Raw genomic sequence first — 15,159 nt, 5'->3', positions numbered from 1 at the left:
ATTTCTCCTCCTCTCCCTCCATATCTCTCCATCTGTCTGCCAGGCTTCTTCTCTTCTCAGCTCCCTCCATCTCCATACAGCCCGCCCTTATTCCACTGATCAGATAGTAGAGACTGACACGTCTGTGTTCCACCATGGATTGTGGAGTTTATGGCGTAGCAGACACACAGCAGCTGAAGATCTTGCATATTATGGCAGCAAGCACAATCTGTATTTAGATTAGGTTCTTTTGAAGTTGTTGTTTCTATTTGTACTTTCAGTAAGATGCATTTTTTCTCTTGAAAAAAGATAATTAAACGCTGAATAAAAAAGGTACATTTACCCACCGATGTTCCACAGCTGTAATCTATAATATCCATTAATTCAGTATAGATTTCCATTCATGTTATAAGTAGTAGCCAGGCAGGAACTAGAAAAACAGATGTTTAAGCCATATAATAATGCACTGTAAATAATCAGAATAAAGTTGATCTTCTTCAAAAACTAAATTAGAATGCTGAGTGAATAGATTTGTATTGATCCGCTTGCTTTTTTTTTTTTTTTTTTTAACGTACATTATAATGAATTAGCTGAAACAGGTATAAAGGAAAAACAATAACAAATTTCTTTTGGTTATGCAGTTTGTAGAGCGATACTGTGTTATATGATCATTTCAAAGCATCCATTCCTCGATATTTTTTCAAACATAATGATTTGCATTAAGTAATTCATCATAATTATTTTAAAGTGCACAAAGTCCTTCCTCCCCCACTGAACAGGAGGGGAATTGAGCTGACTAACAGGAACAAGCTGTCTTGGCTCCTCGCTCATCACATAACTCTCATAACTCACCTCCACAGGGACGATGAGCATGCGCTGATCTTGCAGTACTGTCAGACGCTGGGAGGGGAGGGCTCCCCCTGCAGTCAGCCCCAGAGTCCTGCCCAGATCCTGCAGGCCGTAGAGCGGGAGGAGCGAGGCGAGCTGGAGCGGATCATAGCGCGTCTGGAGGAGGAGCAGAGGTAAGGGAATGGAAACAAGAATTCAGTCGGGAAAAGGAGTCGTTTAAGACCCCAAATATGTCGGCAAACACGCAATCATGTCAGCGTTGAGTTTTTACCGACAGCTTCTTGATGTCATTTGAGTTCATGTGGTCGTCATTACAGTCCAGTGCACAATACATAAACATCTAGACATTTCCCGTATCCCCAGTCTGTCTCAGACGCCAAGTCCCTCCCTGCTTTGATTAGTAAATGGAGACGGCTCAGAGACTGGAGACAGAGTCACTCTACAATCTATTGTTGTAGTGGTACTTTTGCACAGCGAGCGGCTGGACTGGAGTGATTTAACACTGATTACACACATACACAGGCACTCCGAGAGAGTGAGGAGGAGGAAGAGAGCTTTACTGCCAGGTTCATGAATGCCAACTTAAGTAAAGCACAGAAGCTTATGGTTCTGCTCCGAGAGAGAGCGCGAGCACGCGGGAGGCGGGAATCCTGCGAGAGACTTGGTGGGGGATCCTTTGTGTTTGTCTATCTCAGAGTTTTTCATCATTCAGCAGAAAGTAGAGGTAAACATGACTGTGTTTTTTTTGTGTGGCATCCCACTGTGAGGGTTCTGAATGGAGGTTTTCAATGCTCAGTTTGAGCCTTGCAGTGATAATAATAATACTTAGTTAGCTTGTGATAATATTTTTTTCAGGAAGTAGCACATAAGGGGGAAGGTGTCCAGGGCCAGCAGTTGCAGCATGACAAAAAGGAACAGCGTTATTTGTAAATCATGGCAAAGATATGTAATAATAACATAAAAGACCTACTCTCAGGAACATAAGTCCTCTGATCTATTTTTACAAGGCTCCCAGGAATACAACACAAGTCTTAGTACTAACTGAGCATGTACAATATTATTAGATGGACCTTTAAAAAGCGTAATGAAATAATATAGAACATATAAATGGAACATGTTACTACAAACATACTGTGCATGCACACATACATATCAATTATTGCTTATTTATGCTTTATGTAGTACATGAATTCAAATGCATGTACAGATACTATACATAACGTTGAGTGACAGAAACATTAGCATGAACATACTGTAAAGTAGACACATACATGTATGTTCATGTTCATCAAGTAAAGTGCTAAAACATGTATACAGATTCAACTTAGCACTGAGGATAAGCAATGTCCTTCCCCCCCTTAGTAATGTATGTAGGGAGAATGACAGTAGCCTCTACCGTGACCTTGAGATAGATGACAAATGAAGAAATAAACAGAGGAAATGTATTTTTTGAACGACAATACTCTTGGACTTTATTAAATTTTTTTCTTTTGGGAAATATTGTACAAGGATATGATGCCTCCTGGTGAGGCGGTGCGTATTTTATTTATTTATATGTCATCTATTTTTATGTATTGTCAACAAAAAAAGAGTCAATCAGTCAGTAGTTAAGGGTTTGGGCCTCTGTCATCAGAAGAGGAATAAATACCATTCTGTTCTTTGTTTTGATGGTGATGATGGGGTCTGTGTTACGTTGCATTTATGCAAGTACTGTACTTTACTTTGTACTCCACTACATTTATCTGAAAGCTGGAGTTAATAGTGAATTTACAGATGAAGATGTTATGTTTAAAACATGTGAACATAAACAACAAACTATCCAGCAGTACTGATGATATATTTAAAACGTTGAAGATTAATGCATCAGTAGTAATAATCCAATCATAAATATAGTAATAATTAGTGATGTGTCCTTTCGTGTAGAGGCTTCGATGCGCGTGTCGAGTAATCCAGGTAGATTTTGGTGAAGCATGTATCGAGGCTTGTGTCGATGACGTATGCGGTGACGTTCGAAGCCTCGCGAGCCGGCCGTACCACGTGACTGATTCAGAAAATAGTTTGTGGGTTTGCCGTGTGATTTGAAATATAAGAGGCAGAGAAACTCAATGGATTTCCCCCCTTCCTCTCTGTACCCAAATTCATGTGTGCCTGTGAAAGGGTGTTTTATAAAGCAGGTGAAATAGTCTCAAAAAGCCCAGCACAGTGGAAAAGTTCTTATTTTTACTTTAAAAAAATTGGACACATCAACAAGCGGAGCTGAGGCTTGAAACACCGATGCTCTGACTGAAAGTCAGATATTCTAACCACTGACCCACAGTCACATCACAACCCTCTCCCAATTTGTTTCGAGTTTTGATTTTGACCCCGCCAATATATCATAAAGATAGACACAATATTAATAAGTTAATAATTGATGTATTGGCATCACAAACATAATTTATTCCATTTAAAGCTTCACACACCAAAGCCATGGTGTCGTTATGATCACTCTGCCTGTTTTACATCTATTGTCCACTTGGTGGCGCAGTAGAGCAAATGAAGCTCCATGAAGCTCCGGTACATGAGCGAACCAATTGGATGGAAAGCTTCAATGCTTCAGGAAGCTTCATTTCGCCATCACTAGTAATAATAGTATAATTTCACAAGTGCCATTTTTCGGCAGAACAAATACTTGATTAATTTAGAATGCAAGATTTTTTTCCTGTAATGCTGTATTTCTGCATTGTTATATTGCTGCTTTTCCTCACAGTGAGTAGATAATCTAAATACTTCTTTGACCTTTGGGTGTGACAGATTTGAGCTGTGTTTTCTACCCCTCTTGCAGGAGCCTGCAGAAAGAGTATGAGCAACTAAAGGAGCAGCATGGCCAGCGAGGGGCCCCCGCTGGAAGCCCCTGGGATTCAGAGGGTTCTTTTGCCCATCCCGATGAGGCTGATCTTCTAGCGGAGGCCAAGCTGCTACGACAACACAAGGGCCGACTGGAGGCCCGCATGCACATCCTGGAGGAACACAACAAACAGCTGGAGTCCCAGCTCCACCGCCTCCGACAGCTCCTGCACCAGGTGACAGAACAAATCTGTTGGGCAGTTTTCTCCCAAGAAGCCACAAGTTATGGCTGAGAGAAGACACAGGTAGAAAGGCATAGATTCATATATTACAAAGATAGGGAGTCCTCAGGGTAGGGTTATTTCTTGCCGTTCTGGACTTTTCCCTGACAACTGCAAAGCGGACTTGTTTGAAATGGATTCAAGCTGCAGCTGTGAAGAGGTAATTTGCAGAAAGAATGCTTGTTATTTTGGTACTAAAGGAAAAGGAACCTGAAGTAGCTTAATTGCAATTATGTGATATAAAAGCGAGTTAGTAGGAATTGTCACCATTAAGTATGCTTTTAGTATGTGATATTTGAAAGTACTGCCAGTAAATTAACATTTCCCCCCAATAATAATACAGATTACTGATCCTTGTAGCTGCTGATTTAGTCCTAATGTTGGTGATGTTCTTAAAAAGTAAATGAAATGAATGTTTTCCCTTGTGAAGTTGTCTTTTTGAAGTTCATTAGGCCTATTGTTGGGGAGCAGTAATCACATTAGACTCACTCACACACACCAGCTTCCAGTGCAACTCATGAAATAGGAAAAAAACAATTTAAAAAGTGCATTGCTGATTCAATAAAAGGATTCTTTCATTTATTTAAATAAATCATCAACATAAATATGTACTTTAGCCCCATGTAGATGTCCACACATAGATGTCTGTAAACGTGCTAACACATTACATTTTTAGTTATAGCTGTTGTGCCTGTGAATAACGAAACCTGGTCATCAACACTCAGATTAGATCCTAATCACATCATTTCCATTCCACATAGAAGTTCAGCATTTGTCTATAGTCCTTCTATCAATAAATTCCAGATTTGTTTTTGCCCGGCCTAATTGCTCACTGAGGTAGGATTGTTTGTGCAAAGGGAGAAATGCGCAATCCTCAAGCCAAACAAACAAATCAGATTGAGCAATATTGGCTCGCTCGTAGCTGTGGGACTGTAGAGGCACAGTAATAACTCACAACAAATATGGCCTGAGGAAGGCAGCTGACGTGACTCGGCAGATTTTTAATGGATGAAAAGATGTGTTGTAGAAAAGTGTAAAGTCTTGAATCTTGAAAAGCAAAAGTACTCATGAAGCAGTATTATGGCCCCTGTCTGTGTAAGATGATCATGTATTGTATCATTGAATTATTATTACTGAGAAATTGAAGGAGCAATATATGACATTCTGTGTGTGTGTGTGTGTGTGTGTGTGTGTGTGTGTGTGTGTGTGTGTGTGTGTGTGTGTGTGTGTGTGTGTGTGTGTGTGTGTGTGGTTAGCCAAGCTTCTCCTTGCTTTGTTGCTCTTAATGCATGATAGCACCGTTAGCTAAGAGCCGCCAGCTCAGGCGTCGCCATGTTGAGAGCTGTCGAGAGGCAATGGAAATGCTCCCAGTCTTGTGTAATGCATCTTTAACACTTAAGTTAGTCTTATTGTTGGAGCTAGTAGCTATAACTGTCAAATACATTTAGTGGAGTAATTTGTAATTAGCATGGAGTAACAATGTTTAAGTTCGGGGCCAGTACTCTTACATTTTACATATTACAGTTCAAGTTGCATGTCGTAAACGGTCAATTTCTGTCCATACGGTACTATCTTTGAGTTGTTTTCTGTACCAGTGTCATCACCCCCTGTGTTATTGTATTAACTAAGTGAAGTTGCTCCGATGTTGCTCACAATTGAACAAGTGCAAACATTAATAACACGGACAACTACCTGCATTCGCTAAAACACTCCCACACTAAATAAGAACTTCTGCTTTCTGACATTTAAGTCCCAGGAGTCCTAATGATACGTCAACATGTCTTCCCATCAACCCCAGCATTACTGCCAAGCTGCAGAATAATAAACCCAGCCAGCTTGATGACACGCACTAAATTCCCATTCCTGAAGGCTGACCAAAGCCCTGACCTTAGCTTTTCTCAGACGAGCCTCAAGACGGTGGCTGTGCTCGAGAGACGTCTCCAACATGTTAGCCTTTACTAACGCCGAGGGCACCAGCAGATGAAGGAGAAGAATAAGAAGAGGGGTGACGAGGGAAGGGGAGTTAGGTAACATTGATTTGCAGTTGAAAAGCTGAGGGGAGTTTGGGAGTCTGCCTTAAATGTCACCAGACATCAAGCTTCCTCTTCAGCAATAATCAGAGCAGTGGAGCGTGTTCTCACCAATTGATCTGAACTGTCCACCGTACTTTAATGACACAATTCTAATCTCTAATTGATAGTCTGAGATACTGTTTGGTTATGTTTTTCAGAGTTACTAGTTTTTACTGTCATTGTGATATACTTTTGTTGGTTTGACAAATTGCTTTCATCAGACTTTTACTATCACCCATGACTTTAAGCTTGATTTGTATCGTAAAGAATGAACATCATCAGTGTATCTGAGGCTTAAATTCTGCTCTTTGTCTGAAGTGGTCTCTTCATCGATACTCAGGGCATCTTGGGGAACAACAGGTATTCCATAGTCATAGTGAAGACAGCACTGAATAGTAATAGAAACCAAAAGAACAGTGATGCAATCTTTCACAGACAAGAGCCTGACCAAAATACAGTGAATATAAACATTGCTAGATAAATCTAGGTTATCCGTATTCACCGTCTGCTACTGCAGCACCTTTGGCGGCTGCTTTAATGTCAGTCACATCAGCCTCTGTTGAGATGGATTTCCAAATGTGTTAGAAAGGAAAACTGTGGATGTGCAAGTCAAGTCTCCTCCCTCAGTGAGGAAACCTATATTATTGCTGTAGTTGTGGACACAGCATGTATGAATATATAACAGAGGAATATATTTTGCTGGGTAGTCATGACTTAGGTTTAAATTGTTAATGTTAGCAGTCCAGGAATCCTTTATCATTGCACTCAATAAAATAACTCTTAGAACAACAAATAGCTAGAACAGTATTCAAATGTCCTTTGGGGTCCTACGATGTGGTTGATACTGTAGCACACTGAACTAGTCGGGGAAATGGTAGAGACGTGTTTTTATGCACGCAACAACAGCCTCATTGTGCCGCCCTCTGGTATTCCCTTGTCCCCGCCTGGCGCTGTGAAGCACAGCTAATTTTCAAGTTGTCAAGCGGAATAATTACGTTATAATAATGGAGTTTTCTTTTTCTGCTGTCTTTCCTCTGTTTCTCTCTCTCAGCCGGAGATGGACTTGAGGGTAAATGGAGTGTCCTCTCCAACTGTGCAAGATGGAGGACCACTTACTGAAAACTCAGGTGAGGCACTCAAGCTCAAAAAGACTTGTTTACCCCGACAATAACACACTCCCATTGATCTTCATATATGACGATATGGAGTTTAAGAACAGGATGTAGCAGGAGTTCTGAGCAGGTACACTGAATATTGCTCCGACGTGTATCTGCAAATGGAAACCTGTTGCTAAATGTGGTACGGAACCATATTGAAGCGGGTCTGTGGTAACTGAACCCTGTGTGTGTGTGTGTGTGTGTGTGTGTGTGTGTGTGTGTGTGTGTGTGTGTGTGCGTGTGCGTGTTCAGATGAGTTGCTGGATTCCCACCACAGCAGCTCTGACCTGGCAGATGTTATGGAGCAGATTAACAACTCCTTCCCTGCATGCAGTCGTAAGTTTCCTCCTCTCTCCCACCGTCTCTGCTCCGCCTCTGTCGGCAGATTTGTATTTCGCCACAAGGACGCTGGTCAGCAGAAAAGTAGTGCATGTCACTCTGTTCATACTTTGTACTTTGCAGGGAAAAATAATGTAAGCGAAACAGATCTGTGAATGAGGCAGGTTTTTACCCTCCTTACAGCAATACATTTTTTCCTCTCTAAATGTGTCTATAAAAAGTAAAAAATAGTAGAAAACTTTCCCTAAAATCCGAAATGACACCTTCACATCACTTGTTTATCTCTACCAACAGTTCAAACCCAAAGATATTCAGTTAACTGTTTTATGTGACAACTTGAAGCAGCAAATCCTCATAATTGAAAAGCTGGAAGTAGAACATTTTTGAAATGTTTGCTTAAAAACAAAAAAACAAAACTGAGCTGATTGATCAGTTATCAAAATATGTTCTAACCCTAATTTTAGGGCTGAGCAAGATGGAGAAAATCAAACATCAAGATATTATTGCACAAATACCTCAATATTGATTGTTTGATGAGTTGACTATTGGTGTTTTCACAAAATATTCATGAGATTAGATTTTTAAATAAGTCATGAGTAATGTTGATATAATGACTAGAAGGGTAAAGGATAATAAAACAGCTAGAAAAGTCTTCACTAGTTAATAACTTCACATGTAGCCAACAAACTAAGATAAGACGACACTTGTGCCATATTATCATATCCTAAATCTAAATCGATATCTAGTTTCACATCCTGATATGCATATGTTATCGTTATATTGAGCAGCCCTGATTATGTCTATTAATTGATTTAATTAACTAAATATTTCATCTCAAAAAGTGTCAGTTTTCAGCTTAAACCTTCTCTACTCTTATGTTACATTTATTATTTTATTATTAAATCAATATTCAATTGGAATCTGTAGATATGTTTAACATACATCGAATAAATTCTTGAAAATCTAAATCCCCATTTCACAATTCATATAGTATTTTATTTTGTTTATCCATGTTAGTACTTCTGACATCTGTGACATCTTCTACAAGGTTCATCGTGCCAAAGCTGTATGTTGCAGCAACAATAAATGAAATAGAAACAGGAAATTGAGACCGGAGATAACCGGTGCTTCTGTCCTGAGGCCGTCAACATAATTTACATTTTCATATTGACTCATCATACAGCTTCTAATTGTCTCCTTTATTTCCTCTCTGTATTTCTGCTTTTGTTGATCCCCTTGTCTTCTCTGTCCTCTTTCTCCATCTTTTTTTTTTTTTACCTCAAACTGTCATTGGACTTTGTTGATGGTTTGTGTGTGCGTGTGCTGTGGGTTGTAAATGATAGCAGCTGGAGCAGCTGTGCTCTTATCTGTAGCCATGAATACCAAAGGTCTTGTCCTGTATTTCATTGAAGAGTGCTATATCGAGTGGGCTCTTCCTATAATTACTATGAAGGTTTGTGCAGTGCATGCTGGTTCCTCAGCAGTGTGATTTTGCAGTTTTTATTCTAATGAAGTGCTTTCTCCAACACATAGATTTTAAATAAAGCCTCAAGGTTTCGTTGGTTATCATTCAAATTTGGTATTCTATATGAACAGGAAAAACCTTCGACACTCATTACTCTTTATAGCTGAATTTGAAGGAATATCCACCTCTGGGAATGTTCATCAAACGGAGAAATAAACGAAAAAGATTTGAAAAAAGATTCGAAAAAAGTTAAAGCTCACTGACTTTAAATTGCATTTGAATTTTAGAATCAAAACTCCTATGAGGGCTTTAGTTAAAAATCCATTCTAATCTGGCAGAGTAGACGCTCCGGCATAATAAGCATTTTGCTACTGCACAGCTCCGAGGCAGCACAGAGCCCAGTGTGTGCACGAATATGTGGCAGGCTGATAATTTAAACAGAGATGATGAACTGGGGAATCCAAGTGTTAAACTACTCTCGTGTCTCTTTGCTTTGTCTTCCGCAGCTTCGAGCCTCTCCTCAAGACCACAGGTAAATCAAGCTTTTTCCACAATCGTTCTATAAATCAGTCTGTATTTGCAGCTTGTATGGAATGTACTTTTTCTGCTTTCCCGTTTGTGTTTTCACGGGTTTAAGTAATCGGCAAAGGTGAGGGAACTTTGAGTAGGGCGACATTTTTAGAGGTAATTACAGTGGCTGTTACAAAAGCAGCTCCCTCAATGTCTCCCTCACCTGCCTCAGCCCTCCACATTTGGTGGCCTGTGAGAAAGAGACAGCTAATTGATCTATCTGGAGTGCCATTAGCTGCTGCTCTCATTTCCACAGTCGGAAACCAAGGTGCATTTTGGGACAGAGGTGTTGTGAAAGCCGTTGCCACTGACCTCTTCCCACTGCACCATTCTTTACTTTCTCTCACTGTATTTGTACTGCTCGGCTTGCTCCTTACCACACAGCTAATACTTTTACACGCCAGTTATGTGCTTATGTGCTGGTGATCTATTAGTGGTGGCTGTTAGCAGACGCACACTTTGCCTTTTATTTCTGCTTCCTCTTTGTTAACCATTGCTCTTTAATTTAAGGGTTTTCAGTATTTTACACCTCTACATTAAAGTTAAATCAAGTTCAATATTACTCTTATAAAGCCAATAGACACTTTGTACTCTACACTCAGGAGATGAAGTGAACCAAACTTTTTACATCTCCTCTATCTCCTTTTACTGGTATTTAGTTTTTTCCATTGTCCTTGGCAAACACAGTGCAATGCACTTTCTATTGGTTTTCACACAAAGGCATGGGTGAATAGATTTGAGTGCCTATTTTCACTTCTGAGAAGACAGCTATGTTTTGTAAAATCTCCCCTGCATCATCCACACCCACCTCCTCCCTTTCCTCCACACCGAGTTCCTAATGGACAGTAACTGGCTTGAGGGACTGCAGTCATTTACCGGCTTTCAAACCCGATTACTTTGTTCGGACATCTGATATTTCCACACAGAGATGTCTTGATGAGAGGAAATGAGGCGGGTTCACCTGCTTCACTTGGGCAATGAATAAAAAAGACAAGAGTACTAACAAACCCTTCAGGCACACACCTGCTGCACCGTATTTTACAAGGTCTCTTTTTTTGGTGTCTGATCCGACATGATGATGTCATGATGGTTTGTGTTCTCTCTTCTGCAGGTATTGTGAGGACAGTCACCACAGAGGATGCCGTGTGTGTGTGTGCACTAATGTGAGTGTGGGCACAGTGCTGGAGGAGACAGGACCATTCTCAAACAACCCCCCTCCCCCCGATCCCAAAGACGCACAGGACCAGACAACTTAACTACTTTTACTTTTACTTGTCTTGTACTATGCAAACTGTACATTTTATGAACTGTAGATTGTACCTGAACTTGGTTCAACATTTGTCAGTGATTTGTTTAGATATGCAGATGAGTATATGGACACGGGGCTTTGTATAGTAAAAAATATGCTTTTTGTTTTGTTTTTCCAGAGGGTGGTTTGAGAGTATTTTGTTCTTGTTGAGTTCTGCCCTCACTGGGAATCAAACTGTTACATATGTTGTCATTCCACTGCTTCGTACCCTCCAAGTCCCCACTTTTTTTTGTCAATGGAAGTAGCCACAGGTTTCCATGTTTGGGAGCACGCACAGTTCCTGAGTAGTAACATACAGTGGCCGAAAGGATTATTGTTGTGACGACTGTCACTTTTCAAGCCTCTGTTTTGTTTTGAAAATCTATCTTGTAGCATGCTCGACGTCAAGCTCCCCTTTAAAGCATCGATACGGCGGCAGACTTTGTGTCGACTGCGATTTGTTCATGTAAACTTTACCCCTTTTGTGCCTATACAGTTTGTTATTCCACGTGTAGAAGACAAGAGATCAGAGTTGATAAATTAAAGTGGGTTTGTGTATAAAGAGTGAAGTTTTGGAGAATAATTTTAATCTAAAGTTGTTCTGAATTTGGGTTTGTAAGAGGCCCGTCGTCATTATGTAGAATAGTGTTTTTTTTTTTAAGATATATGTTCAGAAATCAGAGGAAAGCCATGATTGCCTTGCTACCTCAGACTCATAGACACAGTTTTGTTTTTTTGTGGTTTGTAAACTTGTTTAAAACAGTTGTGATCATTTACAGAACAAGAACAACCTGGTTTAGCTTTCTAAGCTGTAGCTTACTGTATTGGTGTACACTGCAACGAGGAGGTGCCAAGTAAAAAATAAAATATATTACTGTACCACAATGGGTCTGTGGCCTGATGAAGCTAGCCGCGCGGTATGACAAATATTCCTTTATCTGATGTTGGTTTTTCCACTGGCCTACTAGCACTGGTCCCTCACTGCGTTGTGTTGTTGTGCTATATGCTATCCTGTAAAACTTGTGAGACTGAACAACACTACTATAACCTCCTCTGACTGTAGACTAATGATGATGATGATGATGATGATGATGATGATGTTGGGGATGATTTTAATGATTCCCATCATGATGGACAGTACCATGGCAGAACTGTGTCACTTCTCCTGAGGTATGTAAAATAGATTGACCACACTACGTGTAATATGGCTACGTTTTATTCTAAATAAATTTTTTATAACAAGTGCGTCTCCACTCTGTATTACTTTAGTTAGTCTAATCGTTAGGCCTGTAATTGTAGATTGAGGCTGTAGATATAACTTAATAGATTAATATCTTAACATAATTTCATAAACACTGATCAGAAATTCAATTCCACTACTTGAAGTGTTTTCACAAGCAGTACTTGCCTTGCATTTAAAACCATCTTATACACCCACACCTGCTATTGAGGACTTTAAGGCCTCATTACTGCCAACTCTTTAGTGTCATCCAGCCGGGACCGTAGCGTTACTATTTGTCAAAGGAATTGATCGTGCAGTGAGGGGTTGTATCATTATTACATGTTTGCAGTGAACATGCTGAGCTGCTACTGAGAACTCAAAATGAAGGATGAAAGGTAATTAGCTTTTTTTTGTCCCTTCCTTCCTTCCTTCCTTCTTCTTCTTCTCAATTGACCAGCATTGCTGGTCAATTGAGAAGAAGCAGCAATTACTCTCTTGTGACTGCATGCATTTATTATTCTTGAAGGTTGTGCAATGTTCGTTTAAAGACATTTAGCTTGGTTTAACATGGCCGTGCTGTCACATGTTGCTGGTTATTAATCAAATCTGGCTGGACGCGCTATTGCAAGACGTAAAATCAGCTCATTTTAGCAATCTGTCAGACTTCAATATGTCCAGAGAGGAAATTGTCTGCACTCAGGGTGCAGTTATTAGGCCACAAATGGGTTGTTTCCTTTCTTTAGCTGCAAAGGCAAGTCCTCGTCGTATAACCATGTCCTCTCCACTACAGTGCTGAGGAAAAAGTGATCTATCAATCTTTTGACTGTTTCAATATTGCTTTTGTTGTGGCATCTGTGCAAATTTAACACAAATGAAAGTAACAACCTTTCCATGCCAGGTTTTGATTTAATATCTCTCCTTATCATCTATGGTCCAGCTATAACACACTTCAATTATGCAAAGTGGAAGTTCACCCTAATTGGATATGACTCATATCCTCCTCTAGGCTCCCTGAGGTGTTTTAATTAGTCTGCCACTCCCATTTCCACAATACACTGCAAGAATCAGCTTGTTTGTAAAGGCAAAGAAGTTTAAGTAAGAAACTAGCATACACAAGAGAGAGGTACTTACTGCTCACTGGATCCCATTATAGCAAGAAGTGCACTGGTATTGTTATTAATATTAATGTGACAATAAGACTCTGTGAAGAAGGATTTGGTTTAATTACTGTAACAATCTAATGTGCACATATGAAACAAGATTGCATGATTTATCAGTCATCTTTCCAAAGTATTTTAATCCTGCTCAGACAAAGCTCTCTGGGAATTAGTGCATTAAACTGTCAAGCTCCAGTGGGTGCAGTCTGCTTGCTAGACTGAGCAAAGATTACTATTCTGCAGTTTGACAGAAACACAATTCATTTAGTGGATGTTTTAATAATTATACAAAAGTGAAATTCCCTGGCACTCCAAATGGAGATCCAAGGTCAGGCTCAGCTGCAGAGCAGCCCTGGTGCTGGTAGAAAGTGCAAGAAGCTTGTTGACAGAAGATACAACCAAAGCAACTCTTATCAACAGCATCCTACAAGTCTTCAATCTTAATCAGCCATAGCAGCCTCATGTGGCTGTAATGGTCATTACACACCAACAATCAAAATTGTTGAATGAATAACGGATTATGAGACACCTGTACCGAGGTTAAAGTTTGGCTTGAGGGTGCAGTAAATTCTGCTGTAAACTTAAATTAAAAAGTTGACAAAGTAATCTTTGGTCAAGATCCAGTTTAGTAGCTGTTCTGGAGCACACATCATCAGCAGATGGAGCTGACAAATGTCAAAGATTTACTCAAAGTGAGCAACAGCGTAGCCTTATATTTTGATTTGTCCATGGCCCATAATCCATCCGGCTTAATATTGTTCCAATACAGCTCCCGGCCACTAGTGGGAGCATTGAGTCAGTGCTGCCCAATTGTCAACCTGGTCGGTAATCAAGAATCCTGCGCCATCTTGAATTGTAGAACTGATTTACTCAACCTGATTTAAATGTGGGTTGTGCTACTGTTCCCTTGACAAACATAACATAGTTATTTTTCTGCCTAATAAGTTGCTAAAGAAGATTTATACGGCAAGTTAAATTGCATGTTTCATGTTTTTAGCCAGTTGCTCTTGGAATGACAATGTCAGTCCATGTCAATGCCCAGAGTATGGATTGGTTGGTTAGCATTGGCATTATGAGCATGCTGACACACATTATTGCTTTTCCAGACATGTCGATGTTGTATGCCATTATATATGCCATTTTTTAAATTGTTTTTTACGATTTTAATTGAATTTTATAGATTTATTGACGGCTAAATACTCAGTAGTGTCCAAACCATGTTTGCTCAGGCAGTTTATAAGCTCGTATGCATGTGCTGAAGAAGCCCTGCGTCTGAAACTGCTCTGCTAATTTCATTTTACTGTCTTTAGATTAAACCCAACAAGCCGGCAAGACAGCAGTGGCTCTTGTTCGACTCCAAACTTCAAACAACAGATTCTGCTTCGAGGTGTTTAAGACCAGACCAAATACACACCCTGAGTCATCAATTATTTTCCCTGATCCACAGTTGCCCCAGTGCCTCCATTTTAGTATAGGTGCCCTCTTTGGCAGTGAAACATGTACACTGACCCTGTCTGTGCTCCACATGCAGAGTAAAAATACACTACAGGCTCTCTCGTATCCAGTGTATATGAGCCTCTCAGAGGATAACCCACAGTATCACAGCTATTTCATTTTCTTGTCCTTTTGTCCTTAAACTCCTCCGAGCATCACCATCTGTCACCTGCTAATTCTCTTTTGTGGGGTAAAAACAGACTACATCGATTCCTCCAGGCTTTGCCCGATTGGCCATAGATGTCCACCAACCAACCACCCAACCTATTTTTTCTGGGTGGTGCTGGTGGTGCTGATGGTTATTTTTCCCTTCCTCAGCCCTTTTCTCATTCATGTATCAATGCTGGCTGGCATGCAGATCTGTTCGACAGCTGTCCGCTTTGATCAGAAGCCTGGCAGGCAGCAAACGAAGCCAGTGGTATGGGTGTCTTGGCAGGTAGCTGCCCCTGGCACAAGGAAA

The 15,159-nt window shown here is 40.2% G+C and overlaps 1 protein-coding gene across 1 annotated transcript in view; it reads left to right on the top strand.

Moving 5' to 3' along the window:
- utrn (utrophin) overlaps window positions 1-12,062 on the top strand; it is a gene marked incomplete at its 5' end in the record, with an annotated part of 158,691 nt that extends 146,629 nt beyond the window's left edge. Inside the window, 6 exons of the mRNA XM_079215612.1 lie at window positions 840-1,001; window positions 3,653-3,890; window positions 7,059-7,134; window positions 7,417-7,500; window positions 9,475-9,500; window positions 10,650-12,062. Coding sequence (XP_079071738.1) covers window positions 840-1,001; window positions 3,653-3,890; window positions 7,059-7,134; window positions 7,417-7,500; window positions 9,475-9,500; window positions 10,650-10,658 — 595 coding nt within the window. The 3' untranslated portion in view covers window positions 10,659-12,062. The remainder of the gene's footprint in view (window positions 1-839; window positions 1,002-3,652; window positions 3,891-7,058; window positions 7,135-7,416; window positions 7,501-9,474; window positions 9,501-10,649) is intronic.
- Between the last annotated feature and the right edge of the window lie 3,097 nt (window positions 12,063-15,159).

The sequence above is a fragment of the Taurulus bubalis genome (assembly GCF_910589615.1).
Source record: "Taurulus bubalis genome assembly, chromosome: 3".
In the NCBI taxonomy this organism is placed as follows: domain Eukaryota; kingdom Metazoa; phylum Chordata; class Actinopteri; order Perciformes; family Cottidae; genus Taurulus; species Taurulus bubalis.
Note: the sequence above shows the minus strand (reverse complement) of the source record. Positions and strands in the feature narration are given on the sequence as shown.